General features: G+C 45.1%; 2 protein-coding genes and 1 long non-coding RNA gene across 8 annotated transcripts in view; all 3 read right to left on the bottom strand.

Moving 5' to 3' along the window:
• The window catches only part of fmnl3 (formin-like 3), a 29,501-nt gene extending 24,733 nt beyond the window's left edge, over positions 1-4,768 (bottom strand). For 3 of the 6 annotated variants that reach the window (XM_062458707.1, XM_062458705.1, XM_062458710.1), the window contains exon 1: positions 4,156-4,768. In XM_062458707.1, coding sequence (XP_062314691.1) covers positions 4,156-4,272 — 117 coding nt within the window. In that variant the 5' untranslated portion in view covers positions 4,273-4,768. The remainder of the gene's footprint in view (positions 1-4,155) is intronic. The other 3 variants (XM_062458706.1, XM_062458709.1, XM_062458708.1) reach the window with 1 other exon arrangement.
• Positions 4,769-5,092: 324 nt separating this feature from the next.
• Positions 5,093-19,829, bottom strand: esyt1a (extended synaptotagmin-like protein 1a). The gene is made up of 31 exons (XM_062458700.1): positions 18,910-19,829; positions 17,853-17,894; positions 16,190-16,324; positions 15,624-15,697; positions 15,464-15,536; positions 15,134-15,223; positions 14,915-14,970; positions 14,273-14,393; positions 13,809-13,985; positions 12,387-12,469; positions 12,117-12,165; positions 11,739-11,828; positions 11,456-11,551; positions 11,289-11,360; positions 11,076-11,162; positions 10,660-10,809; positions 10,336-10,521; positions 10,055-10,231; positions 9,690-9,772; positions 9,533-9,581; positions 9,347-9,436; positions 8,854-8,949; positions 8,591-8,662; positions 8,393-8,479; positions 8,026-8,172; positions 7,596-7,738; positions 7,201-7,296; positions 6,814-6,945; positions 6,509-6,614; positions 6,336-6,385; positions 5,093-6,152 (listed from the first exon to the last, which is right to left on the bottom strand). Exons 1-31 carry the CDS (start codon positions 19,267-19,269, stop codon positions 6,125-6,127), a joined length of 3,297 nt encoding a protein of 1,098 aa, XP_062314684.1. The 5' UTR covers positions 19,270-19,829; the 3' UTR covers positions 5,093-6,124.
• Positions 19,830-20,897: 1,068 nt separating this feature from the next.
• On the bottom strand, positions 20,898-21,847 carry LOC134018225 (uncharacterized). The gene is made up of 4 exons (XR_009929898.1): positions 21,742-21,847; positions 21,602-21,629; positions 21,308-21,330; positions 20,898-21,216 (listed from the first exon to the last, which is right to left on the bottom strand). It is a non-coding gene; the product is annotated as an uncharacterized LOC134018225 (long non-coding RNA).
• Positions 21,848-22,353: the final 506 nt, after the last annotated feature.

The following is a 22,353-nucleotide window of genomic DNA, read 5'->3' as shown; positions in this document are numbered from 1 at the left end:
CTCCAGAGACAGATGTCCCTTACCCCCACCCCCACTCTTCACCCCCCCAGGCTTCGGTGCATGGTATAACAAACAAACAAAAGCTTACCACCCCCCCCACACACACACCCACACACACACACGCCTGACGCCTGAGGAGATGCAGAGGGGTGGCTGAGGGGGTGTTGGCCAGACACACAAGGCACCTACATAAAAGTACATAGCCCCAAACAATGAAAATGATTTAGGTTTAATGTCCCATCAACAACACACACAGCTTGACTCATTAGTTCCCCCTGACTGGCAGCTATCAAACACCCCCGCCTCTCCAGGTTCTCATTCTCAGGGCACAGTGATGTCACAGAGAGGGGGGGGGGGGGGGGGCTGGACTCCCTCTGTCAGCTCTATCTGTTCAATTTCATTTAACTACTGTCGCCTTCGCCAACTTCTCCAACTCTCTCGCCAAACAAATATTGTGAGCTCATTCCTAACCAGAGGGACTTTCCTCCCACAGCGAAACAGAAAGGCTGCATGGGCACGTCATTGTATGATGCAACTCCATGTCAGAGCTAAACGGACGAGGGGGAGAGGAGCAAGAGGGAGTCATGGAGCGAACCGTCGGGATGGCTTCCAACGCAATCAAGTTGAGAAAGTAATCCTGGTCGTTCTCCTAACAGATTTGAAAGATGTGTGTGTGTGTGTGTGTGTGTGTGTGTGTGTGTACCTTTAGACGAACGTTGGTAAAGTCATTACAACCCTGCACGGTGGCAGACAGCCAGTTCAAAGGGAATTTTCCCTCCCTCTCTTTCTCTCGAGTGCTGCTGCGGCCCCAGCCTAGACCAGACCACAGGAATCCAGTGTAGTTTGCGGGAGCACTTTGAAAGCAGATACCCTGCCTGAACTCACTGCCAAGGCCCCTGCTCACTCACTCACTTAATAGGAGCACACCTTGAAAATGGACCGTCTCTCCACCAGAAGGAGAAAGCTGCGGTGAGTGAGACCTCAGCCATGAGAGGAAAAAAGGCGGGAAGGTAACGTCAACGAGAAGTTCAATTTCTCATTGAATGTTCCATAGGTACTCCATTTCCCAGAATCCCATATCGTGCGTCCAAGTCCAGGGGTAGGTACAACAAACCTCCCAAGGACACTGGTAGAAGGTCATGGAAAATCTTCTGCTGCTCTTGATAGACTGGCCCTGGATATCTGTGGAGAGATACTCCAGCCCGGTGCATGTGTGTGCGGTAGCCTACATGTGTCTGTCTGGGAGGCCTAGGTGGCCCTGTCGTGCTAAGCTGCTAGCTGAACTAATGACATGTAATGGGCCGGTAGCTGCCTCCAGGAACACACATCTTATTGTAAGGGAGAGCTGTCCTCCATGCCTACAATGCAATTTCCTCTGAAAAAAAAGAAGATGGGGGGGGAGGGAATACTGGGCAGCTGTGTCTAGCCACAGAGCACAGAGCACAGGCTGTTTCTGGAGACCCTGGACAGTGGAGAGGGGGAGAAGGAGAGAGAGACAGAGAGAGGGAGAAGGAGAGAGAGAGAGAGAGAGAGAGAGAGAGAGAGAGAGAGAGAGAGAGAGAGAGAGAGAGAGAGAGAGAGAGAGAGAGAGAGAGGGAGAGAGAGAGAGAGAGAGAGAGAGAGAGAGAGAGAGAGAGAGAGCAAGATGCCTTTAGCACATGCTCCCGGTTAGAGTTGACCCAAGCATTTTATTTGCAAGACCGCATAAAGTGGTCTAATTTAACCCATGGGTCCTGTCCCCCTACTCGTCTCCCATCTCCCCTCCCTGGACGTCCTGCTAAAGTCGTTAAAACAGGGGTATCACTACACTTACAAAGACTGGGCCCTAATGACATCATCAAGCCATGCCCATCCAATGGGATGGCTGAGAGCTGTCTGAGTTGGAAGGTTAAAAACTCATAACACACACACACACACACACACACACACAAGGATGCACAGAACTACACCCCACACCGGATACACAACAGGGATCAAATGTTATGATGAGAGGAATACCATTTATGGAAATAGTATTGTTTGTATATTTTCATACATGCCTCACATAACAAACAGCAAGCCAGCAGGAAATCCAATTTTCTTTTGTAAAGTGTCACAACCAAAAGCAAATGTAGCTGAACTATGCTCTTTTTGTATATTCCTTTCTTAGGAAGGAAAGCGCCACGATGACCTCTACTCTTAGTCAGAAAGCAAAACCACAGCCTTCTCTTCCTGACAACCCTTCAACGCTCCTGGACTGTTTGATGTAGCTTTATCTCAGAACAAGAGTTAGACAGAGCAGAGCTCCAACCATTGTCTGATAAGATGTCTAAAAACACACACACATGTTGTTCTTTCCCACAAAATCACATAGTCTCAAGGAAACTTGCTGCTACTGTAGGAAACTCCTGGGTAGATGAATAAGCTCTCAGGTTACAATGGTACTAGATTTTTCTCTTCATGGTTTAACTATTTCTAGCTGTTTTAGTACACTTGAGGATTTTTGTCTGGTTAAAACCTCGCTTTTTCCAACACAATTGCTCCTGCTGTTTTTTCTGGAAAACCTACTGGTTTAAATATATTCTGTGTGCAGTCATCACATGGAACAACTTAGTCCTCATCTAAATATGGCCTTTCATCATGACCACCCACTGGTTCATGCACAAAGTTCTCTGACTGGAAGAGATGGGAATAGTGGTTATAATACGTGTCATATTAGCTGCGACGTAGCACAGCAGTCAACAAGTGGGCTCACAGCTTCACGCTGTGCTGAAGTATCATGACGTTGAAACAGTGGCTGTGGTTTATGGAGGCCCGACTTTTATTCCAATGCTCAATGGCTTACTGCCAGTACACCCTAGACCCCGACAGCTAATGTCTCTCGGTGAACTATAGGCTTCTATTCAAGAATGTTGAAGACATCTTGATTAGTCAAGTCAGCACCATGTTAAGATGTGGGTCCACTGGGCTAAATTAAGGCTGGGCGTGGTTCAGATGGGCGGCAAACAAATATAAACTTTTTAGTTAACATATGTAAGGATATTTTGCATGAGGAGCTTATATAGAGGATTATATTCTCATAGGCTTTATGATTCTAGTTTGCATTTGAATTTCTTTACGAAGACAAACTAATGAGGAAGAAAAGGGTAAACAAAACCTAAAGCGCTTTTATACATCGAAGATCTATCACGCTTTGATATCAAAGCTAAAATGGGCTAATATTCTGTACAGAAAGTACACTTTAGTCAAACTTTTGGTTCACTGTATATAATCAGACAAAAAATGGGAGTACAATAGCAGCATCTTGATTTAGGACGACAGACACATGGCACTTCTAATGTGTTGATGAATTGTAAAAGTGGGTGTTGACTGTGTGCACAGTATTACAAAGCGTGCAGACAACTGCAGTCTGTCCGACTTGGTGCTAAGATGGTGTGCTGAGACTGGGGGTGGTTCTCTTTTACGATCTCTCGGGTGTGGGAGTTTTGGGGGAATTCAGAAAATGAATCTGTCAACGAATTATGCATAGACAACGCGACAAACGTGAAAAATAGGAATGTACAATTTACAATGACTTAACGTTGGTTTATGAAAGTGAAAATCTCTGTGAACACATCCATTACTTGCTCCATGCATGCTTAGACTTCTGGAAATGAACCCAAAGCCTCGAGTTGACTTTGGAAACAAAAGAATGGCAGAAGAAGGGGGTGAAGGAGTGAGAGAATGGGGGTGGGACTGGTCGGGGCAATTTAAAATATCAGCAACTCATTACTGAAGAAGAAAGAAAATTTAAAATGAGTTTAGCTCATCTTCATGACTCTCTAGACAGAGAACTCTCACACAAATTGAAATAATCAGCTCATTGTTTTACAATAACAACAGAACAGTGATTACAGTAACCTCGTCATGCGTACGAGATGTGTGAATAGTTTTGATGGGTTGAAATAGTGTCCTTGTGTCTGTGTAGCCAATTTAGGATTAGACAACGAGGCTAAAATGGACAATGGCAATTTTCACCCTTTTACAATTTCAAATGTGGAGAAAAATGTCAAGCAGTGCGTCAGGATTGAAATTCGTGGGGGTTTTAGGATAAGAAAGTGGTAAAGTGCTAAAGTAGATTAGTTTAGACTGAGTAATACTATTTTGGGACAGGAGAAAGAGCGCTCTGCCACTTACCAAAACTATAGCAAATCTCTCCTCCAACTCCGTTTGGTCGGGCATAGGCACTTTGAGTGGCATTATATGATGCTTCATCTCCGACGACTGTCCATCCACACTCTCTATGTTTCCCATGTTGCCAATGATAACCAGACCCTCTTATGAAATGAAATAAAAGTCCAGGGATCTTCTTTCAAAGTTCCGCCGAAGATATCAGAAGTCGAATCCCTTTTACATCCAAACTGACTGAAGTTTTAATCCAAACACTCCCGATTCAAAAGTTCCACTAGGAATAAAAAAAATGACACCTCAAGGGTATCATAATGTATCATAACTGCTTTTAATGTGTTCGCTATTTGCTACAGTATATCAAATTGTACTCTAATTCCAACTTTCAAAGGTAACAAGTACTGTACAATTGCTTTCTGTTCCAAAGAATGGTCTCTGATTTACCCGGCCAATCCATTTCTTGCTGTGAATTCCTCTTTCAATAAAACAGCATAATCCCTTCAAATAGTTCGCCTACTAGGTTGCTGTGCTTTCTTGGCTACGGTGCGTTTCCATTCATTATTGTTGTGTGATCCAGATTACGGGCTCTTCGATGCTGCCTCCTCAGGGCAGGCTTTCTGCTGTTGTCCCACCCCTGTGATTCAAGAAAAAGACTCCCCATTGAGGCGAAGCCTTGTCCATCTCTCTTTTTCTCTCAACATCTGTTGAGATACTGCTGACAGGACAAGAGGGTAGTTAGCGCTTTATCGCAACCTGGTGGTAGGTCAATGACACATCACAACTTCAATGGGCCTATAGGTTTGGTATACCAAAAACAAAGGTGTAGATATGACAGCCTCCTTGTACTTTTGTATTAAACTAGGGTCTGAAAAGAAGGTAAGAGTAAAATTTTCTAACAAACAGGTAAATAAAACAAAATTTCCCAAAATAAGACAATAGACACAGATTTTGAAAATGCTAACATTTACTCCATCAGTTTAAAGCAGATACATGATCAACTGTATACAAAGCACAGCAGCTTCACTCATTCTATCACGTTTAACTAACCCTAACTTTTAAGATTGGTTTTCAAGCTTTAGCAGTGAAGTGACAGCAGAAAACGCAGAGAAAATGTGTCTCGGCCTACATCTAAAGGTTTGGTTCATGGTAATCTTTTGTAAAAGTTGTTTGTAAGAAACAACCTGAAATATCACTTTATTGGCATTTTATGACAAGAGCAGAACCAAGTTTGTTTTTAGCAATAGTCTACTAGCACACACAAACACATTGCTGCCATGGAATGAGAATATTCATAATAAACTTTTTAAAATAAAACACAGTGATTTAGACTTTGCACAATAATCTTCTCACCACAACTGCAATTGGGTCTTGGTCATTATTACTAATATTAAACCTGAATTATAAACTTAACCTTCAAATACATTTGTTTAAAACATAAAAAACACTTTCATTTGGAACACTAATCGTAAACATTCTAGATGTTTTCAGAAATTGTGCACAGCATTACATGAAGGCAACAATACAAACACGTACTGGCAAAGTAACACAAAGGAAGAATCTTTTTTCATGAATACCACTAAGACATTATAAAATATCAAAATATACAGCACAAGGCCTTTTGTGAGGGAAGATAATTACATTAAGACAATAAAGTGCATTTAAAACAAATTTTACAGTTGCATCCGTATCAAATAACTATTCAGCCAAATAATTCTATTCATATACAGTATCATATGGTGTAGGGATCCTGCACAGTGCACTGGTGACACTGATTCATTACATATCGAAAATGATTGTGATTATGAACACATTCAATTGATTTGCCACGGTCTGTGATATTATTTATATAATATGATAATTGTTTGACGCTGATGGTGTCTTTGCACAAAGCTGAATAAAAATGATAACAACCCATGATAGAGAAGCGACAGTAACACGCAACTTGCACTAAAGAACCGGGATCTGCCTTCTAGTTGGTCTAGTTGATCTCCTGGGTCAAGTTGTACCTGAAAGAGTCAGAAAGGCAATGGTTCATGTCCACTTGTATAAAATAACATAAGCACAACATTTTAGCAACTCCCTTTTGGCATGAAAAATGTGAGGTCCCATAATATAGAAAAAAAGGTTGCATACATTGTGATTTTATTTTATGCCCACGTCTTAAGTTGATTAATTTAGGATAACTTTACCATTGGGTGACACCACTGTTGAGGTCTATCTGGTCCAAATCTACCAGCACCTAAAGATGACAAAACAAATGTAGTTAGAAGACTTAGAAACAATAAACAGAGATTTTTTACTCAAGGTGAATATCAAATGAGATTCCTTCTTCCAGAATCCTTTTTTCCCCAGTGTCTAGTACCTTGCCAATGAGCTCCCTCTCTCTGCTCATGAAGGAGACACTGTTCTTCACAGACAGGTCCAGTCTTCTCTGGAGAGACTCCTCCAGTGAGAAGTCAAAATCAAATCTGACAGCACAAAGATGAAAGAGACATTACTAAAGAGTCGTCACTTGACAACTCCAATACAAGATCAATAGATGTTCTAGTAACCATCAACACACCCTCAATTAACCATCCTCCAACCCTAGAAGTGACGTTAACCAGCATAAAACAGGAGATACCAGATTCCCGTCTCACGTTGTTCTTGTATCTCCACTGTTCTCACCTCTCGTTGAACTCAGGGTTGAGGTCTCTCTTCCTGATGGTGGTCTTCCTCTTGGTGGTCCTGTTCTTGTCAGGCAGGAGGATGAAGGACACGTAGGGGTCGGAGCCGTCCTTGGAGCAAGCTGGCAGATCCCTGTAGCAACACAGAGAGGCACGTAGCACACATTACACTCCCAGCTAGACACTGAACAGACAGGCACTGTTCAACAAATATCCATGGATAGCTGCATAATAGCCAATTGATGTGGTTGTAGCATAGCTAATACGTGAATAGGTCGAATACAGCTTTGGCACCGTCTTGTGCTAAGCTTGTAGCCCTTTGGCACAGCTCCAATATAGCTTTATGCTAAGCTAATCAACACGTAGTGGGGAGTCCTGGTGGACTGACCTGCAGGAGTGAACAGTGACATACAGCCTGCTCTCCTCAATGGAATAGCCAATGGACAGCTTCACCTGGCCAGCTACGCCACCTCCCTCGCCACCCCTGCAAAATCAAACAATAGGATGTTTCTAGATCCTGCCAAAGCGTTCGACGAACACAAATGTACAATATTGGACATCAACAAAAAGATCACCAGTCATTCCACATGACACATACGCTACAATGTATTACAATGTGTCGTGATGATGGAGACGCTGGGAAAACAACGTGTGTGTGTGTGTGTCTCATTACAACGTGTCATGATGATGCTATTTGAGAGGCATTCGAAACATGACCTCCCATGGTACAGTAGAGACAAACACAGAGAGGACAACGGGGGCATTGATGCCAGGATGACTCACGCATGTGAGGGCACTGCCCTGTGTCGGAGGTCGGGGTTGGCCTGATCCCGTCTGGGGATGTCGTCCCCCTCCTCGCCGGTCACTCCGGTGACATCATCGTCCCCGGGGACCTTGCGACACACGGCCAGCTGGGTGTCCAAGATCTATGGGACAGATGCTGTTCAGTATTCAGAGGACGAGCAAACCAACACTGGACTAGGTTACACAGTTTCATTATATTGAATAGACAATACAGTCTATCAAAGTCACATAATAAGAGGAGTTTCAACGGGGATGTAAGTAAACTGCAACGCATACACACAGAGAAGGATCAATATGAGATCAGAGTAAATTACATGACATCATTCTGCACATGACATCATGGTCTTAAAGGTTTCAACTGAGATTTTCGTACAGAAATGCGTTTTCCCCCAGTGGGTGTGGAGGTTACCTTGAGGGAGGCCCTCAGAAGTATCTGGCTCTCTGGCAGGGCTCCGTCCAGACTGAGCCAGCGGTCCAGCACCAGGTCCGGCTCTGCCAGAACGTCCCTGAGAGGCTGCGCCACTGACCCCAGGGGCTGGCCCCAGCTGTGGGAGAGCTGCACACACACACACAGAGACGAGCAGATGTGCGACACACATACACAAGCAATCACGAACACGTCAGCACACCCACACACATGGTTCAAAAATAGCCCAGACCAGAGTTGCTTTCATACTGTGCCCTGGACACCACTTCCTTCTTAGTGTCTAGTCACTGAATGAACCCACTGGAAGGCACTTGTTCCATGAGGAACAAGTGCTGACAGTCTCTCTCACCTTGATGGTGAGGATTTCATCTCTGGGGTCACGAACCAGGAAGTGAAAGGCCTCATCCCAGCGGGGGGACATAGAACGCTCACACACCTGGGGACAGACAACACGCAAGCCTTCAGGTAACTGCACGTGAGCTGTATTTCAGTAAGTTTAAAGTTCAGCCTTAATCGATTTGTAATTATTATTCATAAAGATACCTACCTTGGTTCGGTATGAAATGCCCTTCAAAGCAATCTCTGCTCCGACTTTTGGCTCCTTTCCACTCTTTTTCAACTGTAAATGAATAATAAATATGGATGTAACAACCACACTGGAAAAATGTGGATTTGGTTCTGGAATTTGAATGTCAAAATGGTTTATGGTGCCATACAGACTACAGTTCCGTATTGACACCACTGAGCTGTTTGCAGGGTACTAGTGAGATCATTACTACAGACAGTCTAGAGGGGGCGCTGTGGTATTACCGGCAGGCCGTGGGCTCTCTCCACGTAGATGAACAGCACAGCAGCCGATGGCAACACTTTGTTCTGGTAAGACTGCTGGGACTGGAACTGTAGGACCTGGGGGGTCAGAGAAGCAGAGCCAGATGTCACTGAGACACAGGGAACACAGACAGAGAGAGAGAGAGAGAGAAAGAGACAGAGAGAGAGAGAGAGACAGAGAGAGAGAGACAGAGAGAGAGAGAGAGAGAGAGAGAGAGAGAGAGAGAGAGAGAGAGAGAGAGAGAGAGAGAGAGAGAGAGAGAGAGAGAGAGAGAGAGAGAGAGAGAGAGAGAGAGAGAGAGAGAGAGAGAGAATGCGTGTGTAAGTGAGTGTGAGTCAGTGAGTGTGAGTCAGTGAGTGTGAGTCAGTGAGTGAGGGACAGAGAGGGAAAAAGAGCTACGGAAAGAAAGGAAAAACGACAGATACCTAGAAAGAGAGAGAGAGAGCTGCAGAGAGACCGAGCAGAGGGCCTTACCTGTTCCAGTCTGGGCAGGTCTGTGACTCTGGGCAGCCACTCCAGCACCAGGTGGACCCGTCCAGACTTCACATCGTTGAGGGTGAACCACTGAAACACACACATCCCAGGACACCCAAATACATGAATCTGTCAAAGCATTCACCGTGGGATTATATATGCGGCCATAGCCGGCTGCGACATTACCTGGTCTGTGAATTGTGAGCCTATGACATCTCGGAGGTTAAGCCTGAACCTAAATACACACACAGGTCAAAGTGCATTTTAACAGCAAGGTCAATAACAACATGTATCTTGCACTGTGTCACAGTGTGTCTGTCCCCTCAGTCTGTCCCCACCTCACCTGCCCAGGAAGTCATCCTGGTCCAGGTCTTTGTCATACAGCTCAAACTGGACCTCCTGACCGGGCAGCTGGGTGAGGATCACCTGGAGGAACCCAAGAGAGAGCCCATCAGACTCCATGTTTAGAGGGGGATGAACTAAGGAGCCAGTGGATGACCCCATACCTGACCTCTATGAGTATCTTATACATGTGCTGTGATTTTCTCATTTCCATAGGTCCAGCAAAATAACCCAACATGACTGAACACCACACTGATCCATAGAAGTCAATCCGTGTATCCAATCATACTCATACTGTGTACAATGAACATGAACACTCCTGCACTAGGATCTTCCTGGGAGAATTCAAAGGGGCTCTGTTGGTACCTCGTACAGTTCGTTCCAGTAAGGGTTGAGGTTCTCCTTGATGGTGTGGCTGCGGAAGGCCACGCCCCCCACCCTGATCTTGACGTAGGGGTCACTCTTCCCCTTCACCATGCCCCCCATGAAGTTGTCCTTGGCTATCAGGTTGTGGGCCTCCACCAGATGGATGCGCAGCACTCCCTGTGGACACACACAGCTGTGACCCGTGCCGTCTGTGTGTGTGTGTGTTTGTATGCATGTGCTGTATGTGCAAGAGAGAGAGATATAACATTTCAGCCTCTCACCTCAGTGCCAAAGTCAGAGTCTGGGGTGGTGTGCTGGGGTGGTGTCGGTACAGGTTTAAGAGCCCCACTCACTCCACCAGGGGACAACTCAGACGTGATTCCCCCAGCTCCGTGTCCCGACCCTGGGCTTGGGGGGTGAGGAGACACTGGGGTGGTGGGAGACATCTCCTCATTCAACCACAACACCTAGGGAGCACAGGAGACCTTTAACTGCGGGCCCACAAACGCCAGGTTGGGGAAAGACTAAGACAAGTAACTGAGCCGTGGTAGCCGTGTGTGTGTGTGTGTGTGTGTGTGTGTGTGTGTGTGTGTGTGTAAGCCCACCCTGAGGATGGTCTTGATGTAGATACGGCTGGCGGGGCCAGAGTTGTTTAGCTGGAACCACTGGTCCATGGTGAGGTCGGGGCTGGTCAGCAGTCGGGCCAGAGGGATGGTCAGACTGCCCAGAGATAAGGCCCGGTCGTCATCCTTCACCTGGAGCGGATGAGAGGGAGTGGGAGGACAGGACGTGGGGGATCACGCACGAGAACATCTCTGACAGCAGGAATAGTGATGTGTTTGAACAGCTGTGTGTACCGAACGAGGAGTTTACACACACAGTCGTACACAGTAGAACACAGGTATATGGTGAGGGTGAAAAAGAACAAAGGGTTGTAACAGAGGTTATATTTATTATCTGTGAATATGAGTTTCTACAGCATATGACAAAGAGAGTGTGTTGGTGCGGCAGGGCTCTGCACCTGAATGTCGATGTCCTGTCTGCTGGGGTCCTGGATGAAGAAGGTGAAGGCATCCTCCCACACAGGGTTGTTAGTACCGTAACTTGTCTTGGAAACAGAGACATGACAGAAACATATTTTAACATGTTTTAGCTAGTTTTCTTTAAAAAGACACACAGTACTTTTCTGAGTCAAAGGTGAGCCCTGCCTCCTTAATGAACAGCTAAAAATCACCTTGCTCTCCCGGGTTGTGTCCTGGATGGACAGCTGGACCATGGGACTCGGGTCCTTGTTGCCCTTCTTCATCTGAAACACAACCACACACACACGTGATACACACGCTAACACAGAGTGTGGGTTCTGACTGGGTGTATGTCACCACGGCACACTGTGGTACCCACAGGCAGGTCCTGGGCGCGGTCCAGGTAAACAGCCAAGATGGCTGCCGAGGGAGGATCTGAAGTTTTGCAGGAGACATTCCGGTTCCTCTGGATAACCTGAGCAAATACAGTGTGTTAGATAAGAGAAGAGGGAGGGGGGGGGGGGATAAGAGTGTATATACTTATAGGATAATGTGTCATGTTCGGAGTGTGCACTGTAGTAGAGATTTCTAATAGCATATAAACTGTAATAAAATGTGAAAAATACAACTAGAATGGAAAGTCATGTAGCAGCAGGACGCACCTCACTGAGTCTTTCAGCAGAGGGCAGCAGAGAGAGCCACTCCAGACGCAGGTGAACGCTGCCTGACGGCACATCCTTCAGATTGAACCACTGCCGACAAGGGGGCGGGATTACACACCCATCACTCATTTGGAGTCATCCAATAAAACAACCGCAGCATGGGTTAGTTGTTGAGCAAAGTTGGCCAAGAACGGGGAGTCATGAGGAGGGCACGTGGGGTGGGATGACCCCTGACCTGCTGCTATATAACAGGATTAACTACTGTTATTCACACCACAGCAGAACCCAGCAAGGATCCTCACTGATGCCCTGCTGTTGTGTTTACATTCATACAGGTGAACCTCCAGGTCATGTAGATGCGTGGTGTTAGTTACTTACATCATCTACTACCCTGGCTCGCTTCACAATATCCAGATCAATCTTGACCCTGAGAGAAGGAAAAGGAAGGGCAGAGACAGAGAAGAAAAAAGAAAGAAGTAAAATAACAAATATGGAACAAGAAAGTACATCAGGCATCTGTAGTTTTGAACAAAATGAAGGCGTTAGTTGACGTTAGCTAACGGCCGAGGGGGAAGGAGTGAAAACCACAGAGAGAGGGGTGATGGATGGGGGATGGATGGGGGATGGATGGAGTGAGTGAGATGCTACCTCCCCAGGAAGTCATCCTGGTCTGGGTCTTTGTCAAACACCTCCACCTCCAATTCCTGACCAGGCACTTCATGGACAATCACCTGACACACAGACACACATAAACACAAACACAAAAACACACACAATGTACAGGCAACCACAAATGCCACAAATATCAACATAATATAGACACAAATATAAAAATAAGATCGACACATGCAGATACACACAGTCAATATAAAAATAACCTGTGTCAATAGCATTGCATGGTATCATTTAAATTATATATTTTAAAGAGGTCTGTCCTTAACCACAGAACAGTTAACATTAATTAAAGATAATGATTACTTTATTACTTTTATACTGTTTGAAATGCTCTGAATATAATAAACAACTTTTGAATATGTTTCTTGTATTATTGATACTGATATTGAAACTGTCATTATTCCTGCATTGCCATAAGTTAGTTCTTTGTAAGGTGCGACTAGGAAAGGCCTGTGACACTAGTATAGGTTAGAGGTCACAATATTACCAAAGTGTATAATGCCATGCAACTTTGAATGAGGAAAATAGAAGGAGCGTCCAGGCCATTTCTAGGAGCCCTATCTAAAGACCTAAACAAAAGCTATCTAGCATGCAGTGTCCTATGTCTGTGCTTGCGAAGGCTACGCTAATAGTCTCGTATCCTCCCATATTGTGATACCATTTAACTCCCTTGATTTCCTGTATTCATTGTCCAGTCTTCTGTGATACTCAACTTGAATGTATCAGACACATGCACCTTACATATGTGCAATAAATACGTCGATTTTGTCCTGAACTCAGCTATTCACTTCATTGACTTAGTACTTTCACAGCAATTGAGTACTATCTAATACATCTTCACTTTCTAAGCCCTGTGTCGTTGCTATGGAGGCACACAGATGACGGATAAGGCTTTGTTCAGTGTATATCAGTTCAATCATTCATCTCTCCGCGCCGCAGCATCCTGGTTTTGCAGAGGCAGATAAGACACACTGCTGTGCTTTCCTCTCCATGTCCCAGTGACAAGCTGCACAGCAGGAGAGGAGGCTGGTCAGACGACCAATCCATCCAGAACACTTGGCATACCAAGGACGCAATCGATGCACGGGTAGTGCTTTTCTCATTTTCAAAGCCGGACTTTGTAGTCAGCTTGCTTACAACCCCATGCAGTGCGTCCTTGGATGCTTTGCGAGGCACGTTAAGCAAAACGTGCCGCCGAAAAACTTACACGAAAAAAATGACGGGCTCAAAAAGGTTTCTCGTGTGAATGTCCTTGGGTGCTTCGACAGGAACGGAAATTAAAGCGTGCCGTCGTATCGAGTGGTCTCTCCTTTCCTCCTCTCCACTCGTCTCCTCTCCTCTTCGCTCCTCTCCTCCCTTCTCCCCTCCCCTCCTGTCTCCCCTCCCCTTGCCTACCTCAAACATCTCCCTCCACTGTGGGTTCAGGTTGCTGTCCACGTGGTGAGAGGTGAAGGTCTGGGTCCCCACACGCAGCACGGCGTACGGGTCAGACTTGCCATCGATTAACCCCTTGATGACCGTGTCCTTAGCCGTCAGGTCCTCTGCCTCCAACAGGTGGATGCGTACCACCCCCTAAAACACAAACACACAAAAACACACACACACAAGGGTTAACACAGGTTGCACTACATAGGCTTCCCAGGAGTCCTTTGTGTATTATTTAAACAGCATGTAGCTACATTCTGTATTTGCTTAGATGGGAAGTCAGTGTATTCATTGAATAAAGACCCGTTTTTTTTCTTTATTCAGAACAATGGAGTCATTAACACAACACAGGGTATGTATTAAGCTGAGGTATCGTGTTAAACGTCTGAACCTGTCACTCTCCAGGTGGTTTTAACGGGGTGCTATACGGTTACCCGCGGGAGAGGCGAGCGCAGCTGAGCAACGTGCAGGTCGGCCACCAGGGGGACAGTGAGTCGGTTGGGGAGCACCAGGAAGGCGGCTATTGCATCCATTATCATAGTGTCCGACATGGCACTGCAAGTGAATGCAAGGGTGGGTGTCGGGGACACACAGAGATGGGAGACACAGACAGAGAGACGGAGGGACAACTAGACCAGACAGAGAGACAGACCGTCTCCGGTACACTACTGCTGACAACACTGACATGCACTGAAAAAATGATACATTTGGCTTTCAACAATTGGGGCAAAACTGAACCAGCACATGCACCCATTGTGAAAGGACGAGGTTTCGGTAAGAGATCATGTATGCATATGTCCTTTCCAAGCGGAATACAATTAAATAAGTAAATGACAGTGCCTTGTCATTGGATGGATTGTCAGGAATCTTTGTTGTGACGTTCGACGCTAAAGACACACTCCTGACAATAATTTAATTGTATTTTCAGTTCAATATCTACTCTACACAAACACACGCACGTGAGCACAATCCTTGTCCTACATAGCCCTTGGATCACTAGTATCATACCTCCACAACACCACGAGAGGAAGCTCAATGTAACTGAGGTCCTAAAGTCAATGGAGTTGTTCACTCACTTCAGTCCAGGGATGTCCAGCAGGTTGGTCAGCCCTGTCCAGTTGATATCCAGCTTCTGTGGATCAACAGGGGTCAAGGGGTCAGAAAACACGAGACAGAAAGCGACAGATGCATGGAACCAACAGTACAGACGTGGAGAGTATTTAAGAGATGTCATATTTTCTATTTTGAAAGGACAATGGGTGAACTGAAAGGAGCCATGAGGATGTGGCACTGACAGGCCTGCGGATGAAGAACATGGTGATGGCTCCAACCAGAGGAATGTCCCCGATCAGAGGCTCCAGGATCACACGCAGCTTCCCATGCAACTGTGGAGGGGAAGGGGAAGGGGAAGGGGGAGAGAGAGAGAGAGAGAGAGAGAGAGAGAGAGAGAGAGAGAGAGAGAGAGAGAGAGAGAGAGAGAGAGAGAGTGAGTGTGTGTGTGTGTGTGTGTGTGTGTGAGAGAGAGAGAGAGAAAGAGAGAGAAATTTTGGTTTGGCCTCAGGAGATATAAATCACAAGACCAAAACACAAGACTTCTCCCTCTGTGTTACCCCTGGGGAGAGTACCTGAATTCCTTTAACTCCGGCTTTGCAGAAGTACTTTTTGATTTCCACGTTGATTTCCACATCACCTGCATAGCTGCGGAAAAAAGGTTGAACCGTAAATGTTACTGTTCCACATTAGTGTTGATCAGTGTGTGTGCGTGTATGTGTGTGTGTGTCCTACCTCACATAGAGATCCAGCAGCACCTGCTTCTTGTCATGCTCAGTGTGGGCCTTCACCCCCACCACCTTCATGGCCTGGGAAACAGCACAGCTGCACTTAGGACAGGCAGAGACACATAGAACACAGGTACTGTGTGGCTGCTGGCTACGTTTTGGGTCCAAATGTTTCACTATGTTCTTTCAACGGTTTGGAGTTGAAGCCAAAGACACCACTTTAGACTTGTACAGTACCATAAAGTGATAACAGATCATAAGACGATCAAGTATTAATTTCTACCTAATTTCTAGGGAGTCAGGTGGCTGAGCGGTGAGGGAATCGTGCTAGTAATCCGAAGGTTGCCAGTTCGATTCCCGGTCATGCCAACTGACGTTGTGTCCTTGGGCAAGGCACTTCACCCTACTTGCCTCGGGGGTATGTCCCTGTACTTACTGTAAGTCGCTCTGGATAAGAGCGTCTGCTAAATGACTAAATGTACTTCATTCTATTCTATTCCAATGTGTATATGTGGCTCTATACATACTAAAGTGTCTACAGTATTGAGTAGAGGTGGTGTAAACATGTGGCACCTTGTCTCCCAGGTTGACCTTGGTGAAGCTGAGGGTCTGGAGGTGGGTGTTGGAGGCCCTGATGGCAGGAGCGATGGTGTCCACCAGCAGCTTCTCCAGGTACTGGCCCACAAAGGGCCAGGCCTGCTGCAGGATCTGGAGGACAGAGGAACTGAAGCTTCATCATGTCTTATGGGACGTGTGGAGCAGCAATACAGAGAGGGTGGGGTGAGTATGACTAAGGAGGACCTTCAACACAGATTGATGTCAAATGTGGAATGAGTCAGTTGCTGGACAAGGGGGTGCATAAGTCTGTCAGAAGGGCAAACCATAAAAAAGAAAAAAAAAGGTTCTGTATTGTAGCCTATGTGTAGAAATGACTCATGAGTTACCCAATCAGGGAAGCCATGCACTTCCTGTGATCAGATAAATGTTCAGAGCAGATCTGCAGATTTCCAACTAAAGGAAACCAGAAGCACAGCTGGCTTTCAGGTTGAGATGGTATTCATATGTACACCAACAAAAGAATAAAATACATTAAAAGAAGCAGAATGATATCTACAAACAGAGACAAAATGAAATGCTTTGATTGTTCACCCTTAATAATTAAATAGGAATGGCAATCAGAAAATGTGTTGAACAGAATAACAGAACACCATTTGTGAAAGATTTTATTTGAAAATGTTAAATTGAAATTTTCAACCCAATTCTGCCATGGCTGTTTACAATATGCTATATGAAAGAACTGTGAGGTGCCACTCAGCATCGCTGTGTGACGTCTAACACTGTGGTGATTCTGACCTTGGTCTGTAAAGGTCAGGAGGTTGGAGAAATACCCTAGTGAGGCATTTTATCCTTCTAGAAGTGTCTGTCTAAGGTCACCTTAAACACCCTATATTCATTCAATGAATCAACTTTTGATAGTAAAAATGGATCAACATGTCTGGACTAACATCAATGGTGTGGCTAGCCACAACTGCTACTTTGCAGTTGTTTTTCTATCCAAGGTCAGTTCTCCACTGGACCATCCTACTAAGTATTATGGCTAGCGGGAAGATGTGTTTTTCACTTTGGCCATACTAGTGGTTCTCTGTAAGTGGGGCTGAATGAGGAAGTCAGGCGTGTGGCAAGCAGAATCAGGAGGTTGAGTGTGTGCAGTCTGATCACGCGTCGCTCAGTCAGGCAGCCAAGAGGGGACAGGAGGGGACTCCTAGAGGAAGATGAGCCCAGCGGATCACCACCCTACAATCTGGGCTTTGTGTCGGACTTCATGACATTTCTTATCCACTCTGAAGGACGCCTTGTTTATTGATATTCATATTGCTGGCTCGCCGTTGGTGAGCTTCTGTAAGCACGGAGACACAGTGTGTGTGTGTGTGTGTGTGTGTTCTGGGATCTCAGAAACCCTCACACTCGCCCAGACTCTTAATTACAACAGAAGAGGCTGTACTAATGGAACAGATGGAGCGAAGCCAGAAGACATCAATACCCACACCACTAACAAACACACACAGTCACTTTTATAACACACACACATACACACATACACACACACACATGCATGTCCCCACACACACACATATACACACACACGCAGTTACACGTACACGAGCACAGACAAAACCATACATATCAACAGGTAGTCAATGCGATGTGTGAGTGTGTGTCCTAGGTGTTTATATACCTTGTTCAGCCACTCAACCTTTTCCACATCTGGGAAGTTAACCTGCAGAGAGAGAGTGGTTGGTCAGAACTAACTTAGACACATGGCAGGGAAGTGTGACGTAGGACTTCAACTTGAAATGAGACAGTGACTAACCACTTCTATATCAGAGAATGTGGGTCTGTGTGTGCACGTTTGTGATATCCTGTAGCCCACCCACAGATATTGTGGTTGTCGAAGAGGGTGAGTGTGTCAAAATGATCAAAATCATGATCAAATCCTTCTTTTCTCTACAGTTTTAATATTGTCCGGTTGGTCCTATCTTCTTCAGAAAAGTCTCTTTGAGTCATTAAGCATTTGGTGTCCATTTTGGTCAGCACTCATAGGCCTGAATTTATTCAGTTGCCTGCGGTTCAGAGGCAGGAAATGGATGGTCTAAGACAACACTCTTCATAGCTGACAGCACAGAACAAAATTCACCAAAAGAATATGCACTTATACTGCTTTGTAGACTTGTAGATAGTCTGAGGAAAATGCCCTATCGCTGCTGTTGTCTCTGTTTTTAATGCTGTGTCCAACTCCATATGGCAGTTTGGCTATGCTTTGTCACATTCCTTGCAGCGATATTGCGAGAGTTTAGACTTTCTGTCCCCAGACACTGCACATGTCCAAATATAGCCAGCAAATTCTGATTAGAGAGAAGAATGTGTGGGAGGGCAGGGAAGAAGGAAAACATCATGTCAGTGCAGTATTATTATTTCAGGTGATGGGGATGTGGTGGTTTCCCTATCCTGAGGTGGGAAGTAAAAATGTCCTCATCTTAAACCTAATCCTTTCCAGTAGTGCAAGTATTCTTAATTAATTTTCGGTATAACCTATAGGCCCTACACACCAACTAGACAACTGTGATGTCAGCATAAACCACACTTCTTTCCCACACATTATTTCTCACCAGCAAACTCTCCATCTGTCCTTCTCTTTAAGTACTTTGTTTTGACTATAGGCTAGCCTATAGGTTTTTACCCGCATCACTGTAAATGGATATTACTGTAGTTTACTATTAAGTTGGGTTACTTACCCATGGGGGCAAATCCCGATTGCTCCGGAAAACCTTTGCTGTGGTGAATTCCCTCTCGTTGTCCAACACGTACATGGCCGACTTGAGCCGCATCACTTTGGCGTCCCGACTGTGTTTCCATCCCATGTAGACCATGAGACCGAAGACCACTATGCTGATACTGAACCCGAAGTATCCAGCCAAGTATACTGGCAGAAGCGTACCTAGGCATTTTGCAAAGGACCACCAGACTGACACAGCGCGTTCCTCCGGCGGATTGGAAGGTAGCGAGTCCTCGGCCAGGGCTGCGTTTGCATCCCCAAATCCCATGCTCCCACTCGGCCCTGCATCCCTAGATGGCATCGCAAAATCTTTTTCCATTTTTTCCAACTACCTCTGCAGTTCCGTGTACTGCGTTTAGATGCTGCCCGTGCAATTCAGCCTACAATGGCATAATACTTTTATCATTCACATGGATGAATGCCTACCTTTATCCTAAATGTAAAATGTATTTACATTAGATCGGCCTCGGTGCCACTGGCACGGAATATCTCCCGAGTTTCAAGAGCTCACTGCCACTGCGTTGGCAGCAACAGAACCAAAATCTTCTATGGGCGTGATTGATCTTGGTTGAAGCCCTCCTTCACATAAAAAACATTCAACTGTGTTCAGAGAATCTGCTATGGTTACAAACCACAGCAGGCGGGACGAAGAGATCTGTCATTTACACCGACCGCGTTGCCTGCGGATTAAATAAATACCGACTATGTTAAGAAACAACAGTTGAAAAATCACGTATTACACCACCTAAAATTATCAATCAAAAAGTTATAGGCTAAGTGACAACAGACAACATAGCCTAGTCAACACCGTCTGGCAGTCGCCAGTTTGCCTTCCGTTATCTTTGCGCACCTGCGGTAGCCTATAATTACCAGTGCCAAGCAAGTGTTGGCCCAGAGCGATTAATCGTAGGGCATCAAATCTTGATCGAGCACTGCACCGAATTATCATAAGAAAAACATAGAATCGCAAAAATAGCCTACATGCCACTCAGGCAAGCGATCAAGTGTTTGCACATCACCACGTGACAGGTTAATTCCCTTGTTTGACAGAACAGTAAATAAACCGGCAGGATATGGGCCGTCATTCTGTCTGACAAGTAGACTCATCGTTCTGTATACTATTTACCCAGTCTCAAAATTTGGGGACAGGCCTCCGGATTATAGCCTCGTTTATTCATGCATTCTAAATGCGGAATAGGGGAGGTACCTTTAAACCACAAGGCAACCATGGTTAAGTAAACCCTGTTGCTGTGACACCGCTATGCAAGAGCCAAGACTAAGTGCTTTAGTACCCCTGCAGTGCGGCTTTAGCGAGGCATGAATGTGCTGTGCAGTACATTTACGTTCACCCATCTACCAGTCTACATTACAACCTCAAGAAGGTTCACTCACTTTAGCCTACGACGTGTGATTCACTCCGTCAAGTGTAATTACAACTGTTCCCCCGAGGTCCCAAACAAATGCGTTCCATTGCAGCATTAGAGTTGTCCAATTTCCTCACCCCAGTCATTTGACTTTGTGTTGCCTATGGTTATTCAAGTAGCATCAGAACTTCCCTACGGATCCAGTGTATAGGTAATTTAACCCTTGTGTTATCTTCGGGACATTGTGACCCATCAGTCATTGTGACCCACCGTCGTATTGCGACAACTTTACCACATACAGAAACAAAGTAAAGCATTTTCTTTAAACCGTTGGGCTGCCTCAGACCCCCTACATTGCAAAGGTTAAAAGAAAAATTATTTTTAGTTGTTTTTGTATTGGGTAAAAACAACAATGATTCGTTATGAACCTTTGGGTCATGTGACCCGAAGGCAGCACGAGGGTTAAGTCGAATTTGCAAACGGTCATCGCTTAACATTTGACACCTCACTTTTAAACCAGCAACGTGCGGAAATGTACGTACACATTTTCAAATGCATGCTCCCAAATACTAACAGATTACAATTTTGTTTTAAACCAAAAACTTTATTGGGAAAGTATAAACAAAGATATTGGAGTTGGGAGAGTTGAGGTTGGAAAATGTCCAGAACGTCCAAGGAAAGTCATTGTCCAGGTAGTCTTTAAAACAGCCAATCCGAAGCCTCTGGTTGGTAGGTCAAGGCTCAGGTCTTGGAGCCCAATGGTTCGGGTGGCATCTGGTCTGCGGACTCTGTACTCAGGCAATCCTTTGGACTGCGGCTGTGGTTCTGAAGTCAGGTCACAGCCTGGGATGAAGGCAGTTTACTTGGACCTCTGCCTCATCTTTCGCCTCTTGCGCTTCAGCCTACACGAATAAAGTATCGCAGATGGACATTAAATTACAGATTATACAGAAATAAATTATAGCTATTCTTGAGCAACGCCTGAGGGCTTACCTGCGCATACGCTTCTTTCTCCACTGAAAGGGGGAGGGGGGGGGAGAGAGAAACGTTTTAAAGGCCGATTGAGCAATTTTATGGAAAACTACAATGAGGGCCGAAAAAGACGACGAATTCAACTAGCTAGCTTCATATGCAAGCCCTTAATTGAGCAACTTGGCCAACTACGCACCACAAACCATATTGCCTCTACACCCGCTTGAAAACACGATGGTTGCTAAAATTAGGCTAGCTGAAACAGCGTGTGAATGTAAACAGAATAATTCAAGACTCAGGAGCAGTTTAACTTACCTTAGCTCTCATATCGAAGAGGGAATGTCTGAAATGAGAAGGGGAACGTTAATACATATCTGGATGGCTTTAAATTAAAAAGGATAATTCAGATGCGTTGTTTAAAATCAGAGGGCTGTTTGAGTACAGATTTTCATTACCTTCGAAAGATGGCACAGTCTCCAGGAAGACCGTCATTACACGGCGACTCAGTATTTATACCTTTGGAATGCGTCATCATTGTTGGACTGTTACGTACGTTAATGTCGCAGGGGAAGTAGTTACCACTGAGCCATAGAAAAAGCCTCTGGTAGTTACGCGTCCCATGCATAGATTATAATATATTTATTTGATTGAAGTAGACATTGTACAACAATATATGGCAAGTGATACAACATCACCTTCACTGAGAGTGTTCCTCTCTACATTAAGTGTGTTTCTATGATATTATATAAAATAGGCATACAGGCACAAAGTGTTACAGGTGAAGAATCTGTAACTACAGTCCCTTACTTTGTCAAGGTAAACATACCATAATATTTGTTGATGTCTTTCAATATAACTCATCATTTTCCAAGCGAGATGCAACAAACCTATACATTCACACACCTTGAGAAGTAAGAGAGTTTTCAACCAGCACACTCCTGTCAGTGACAGGCTGTCATACTCTTCCTCTTTAATTAATGAAATTGTAGAATCACAAACAGTCAGAATCAGAAGCTATAGTGATGTACATAATACTTCTCCCTCACATTTGTCTTGTTGGTAATAAA

The sequence above is a fragment of the Osmerus eperlanus genome, chromosome 4, assembly GCF_963692335.1.
Source record: "Osmerus eperlanus chromosome 4, fOsmEpe2.1, whole genome shotgun sequence".
Classification (NCBI taxonomy): domain Eukaryota; kingdom Metazoa; phylum Chordata; class Actinopteri; order Osmeriformes; family Osmeridae; genus Osmerus; species Osmerus eperlanus.
This window is presented reverse-complemented; position numbering and strand designations above follow the sequence as displayed.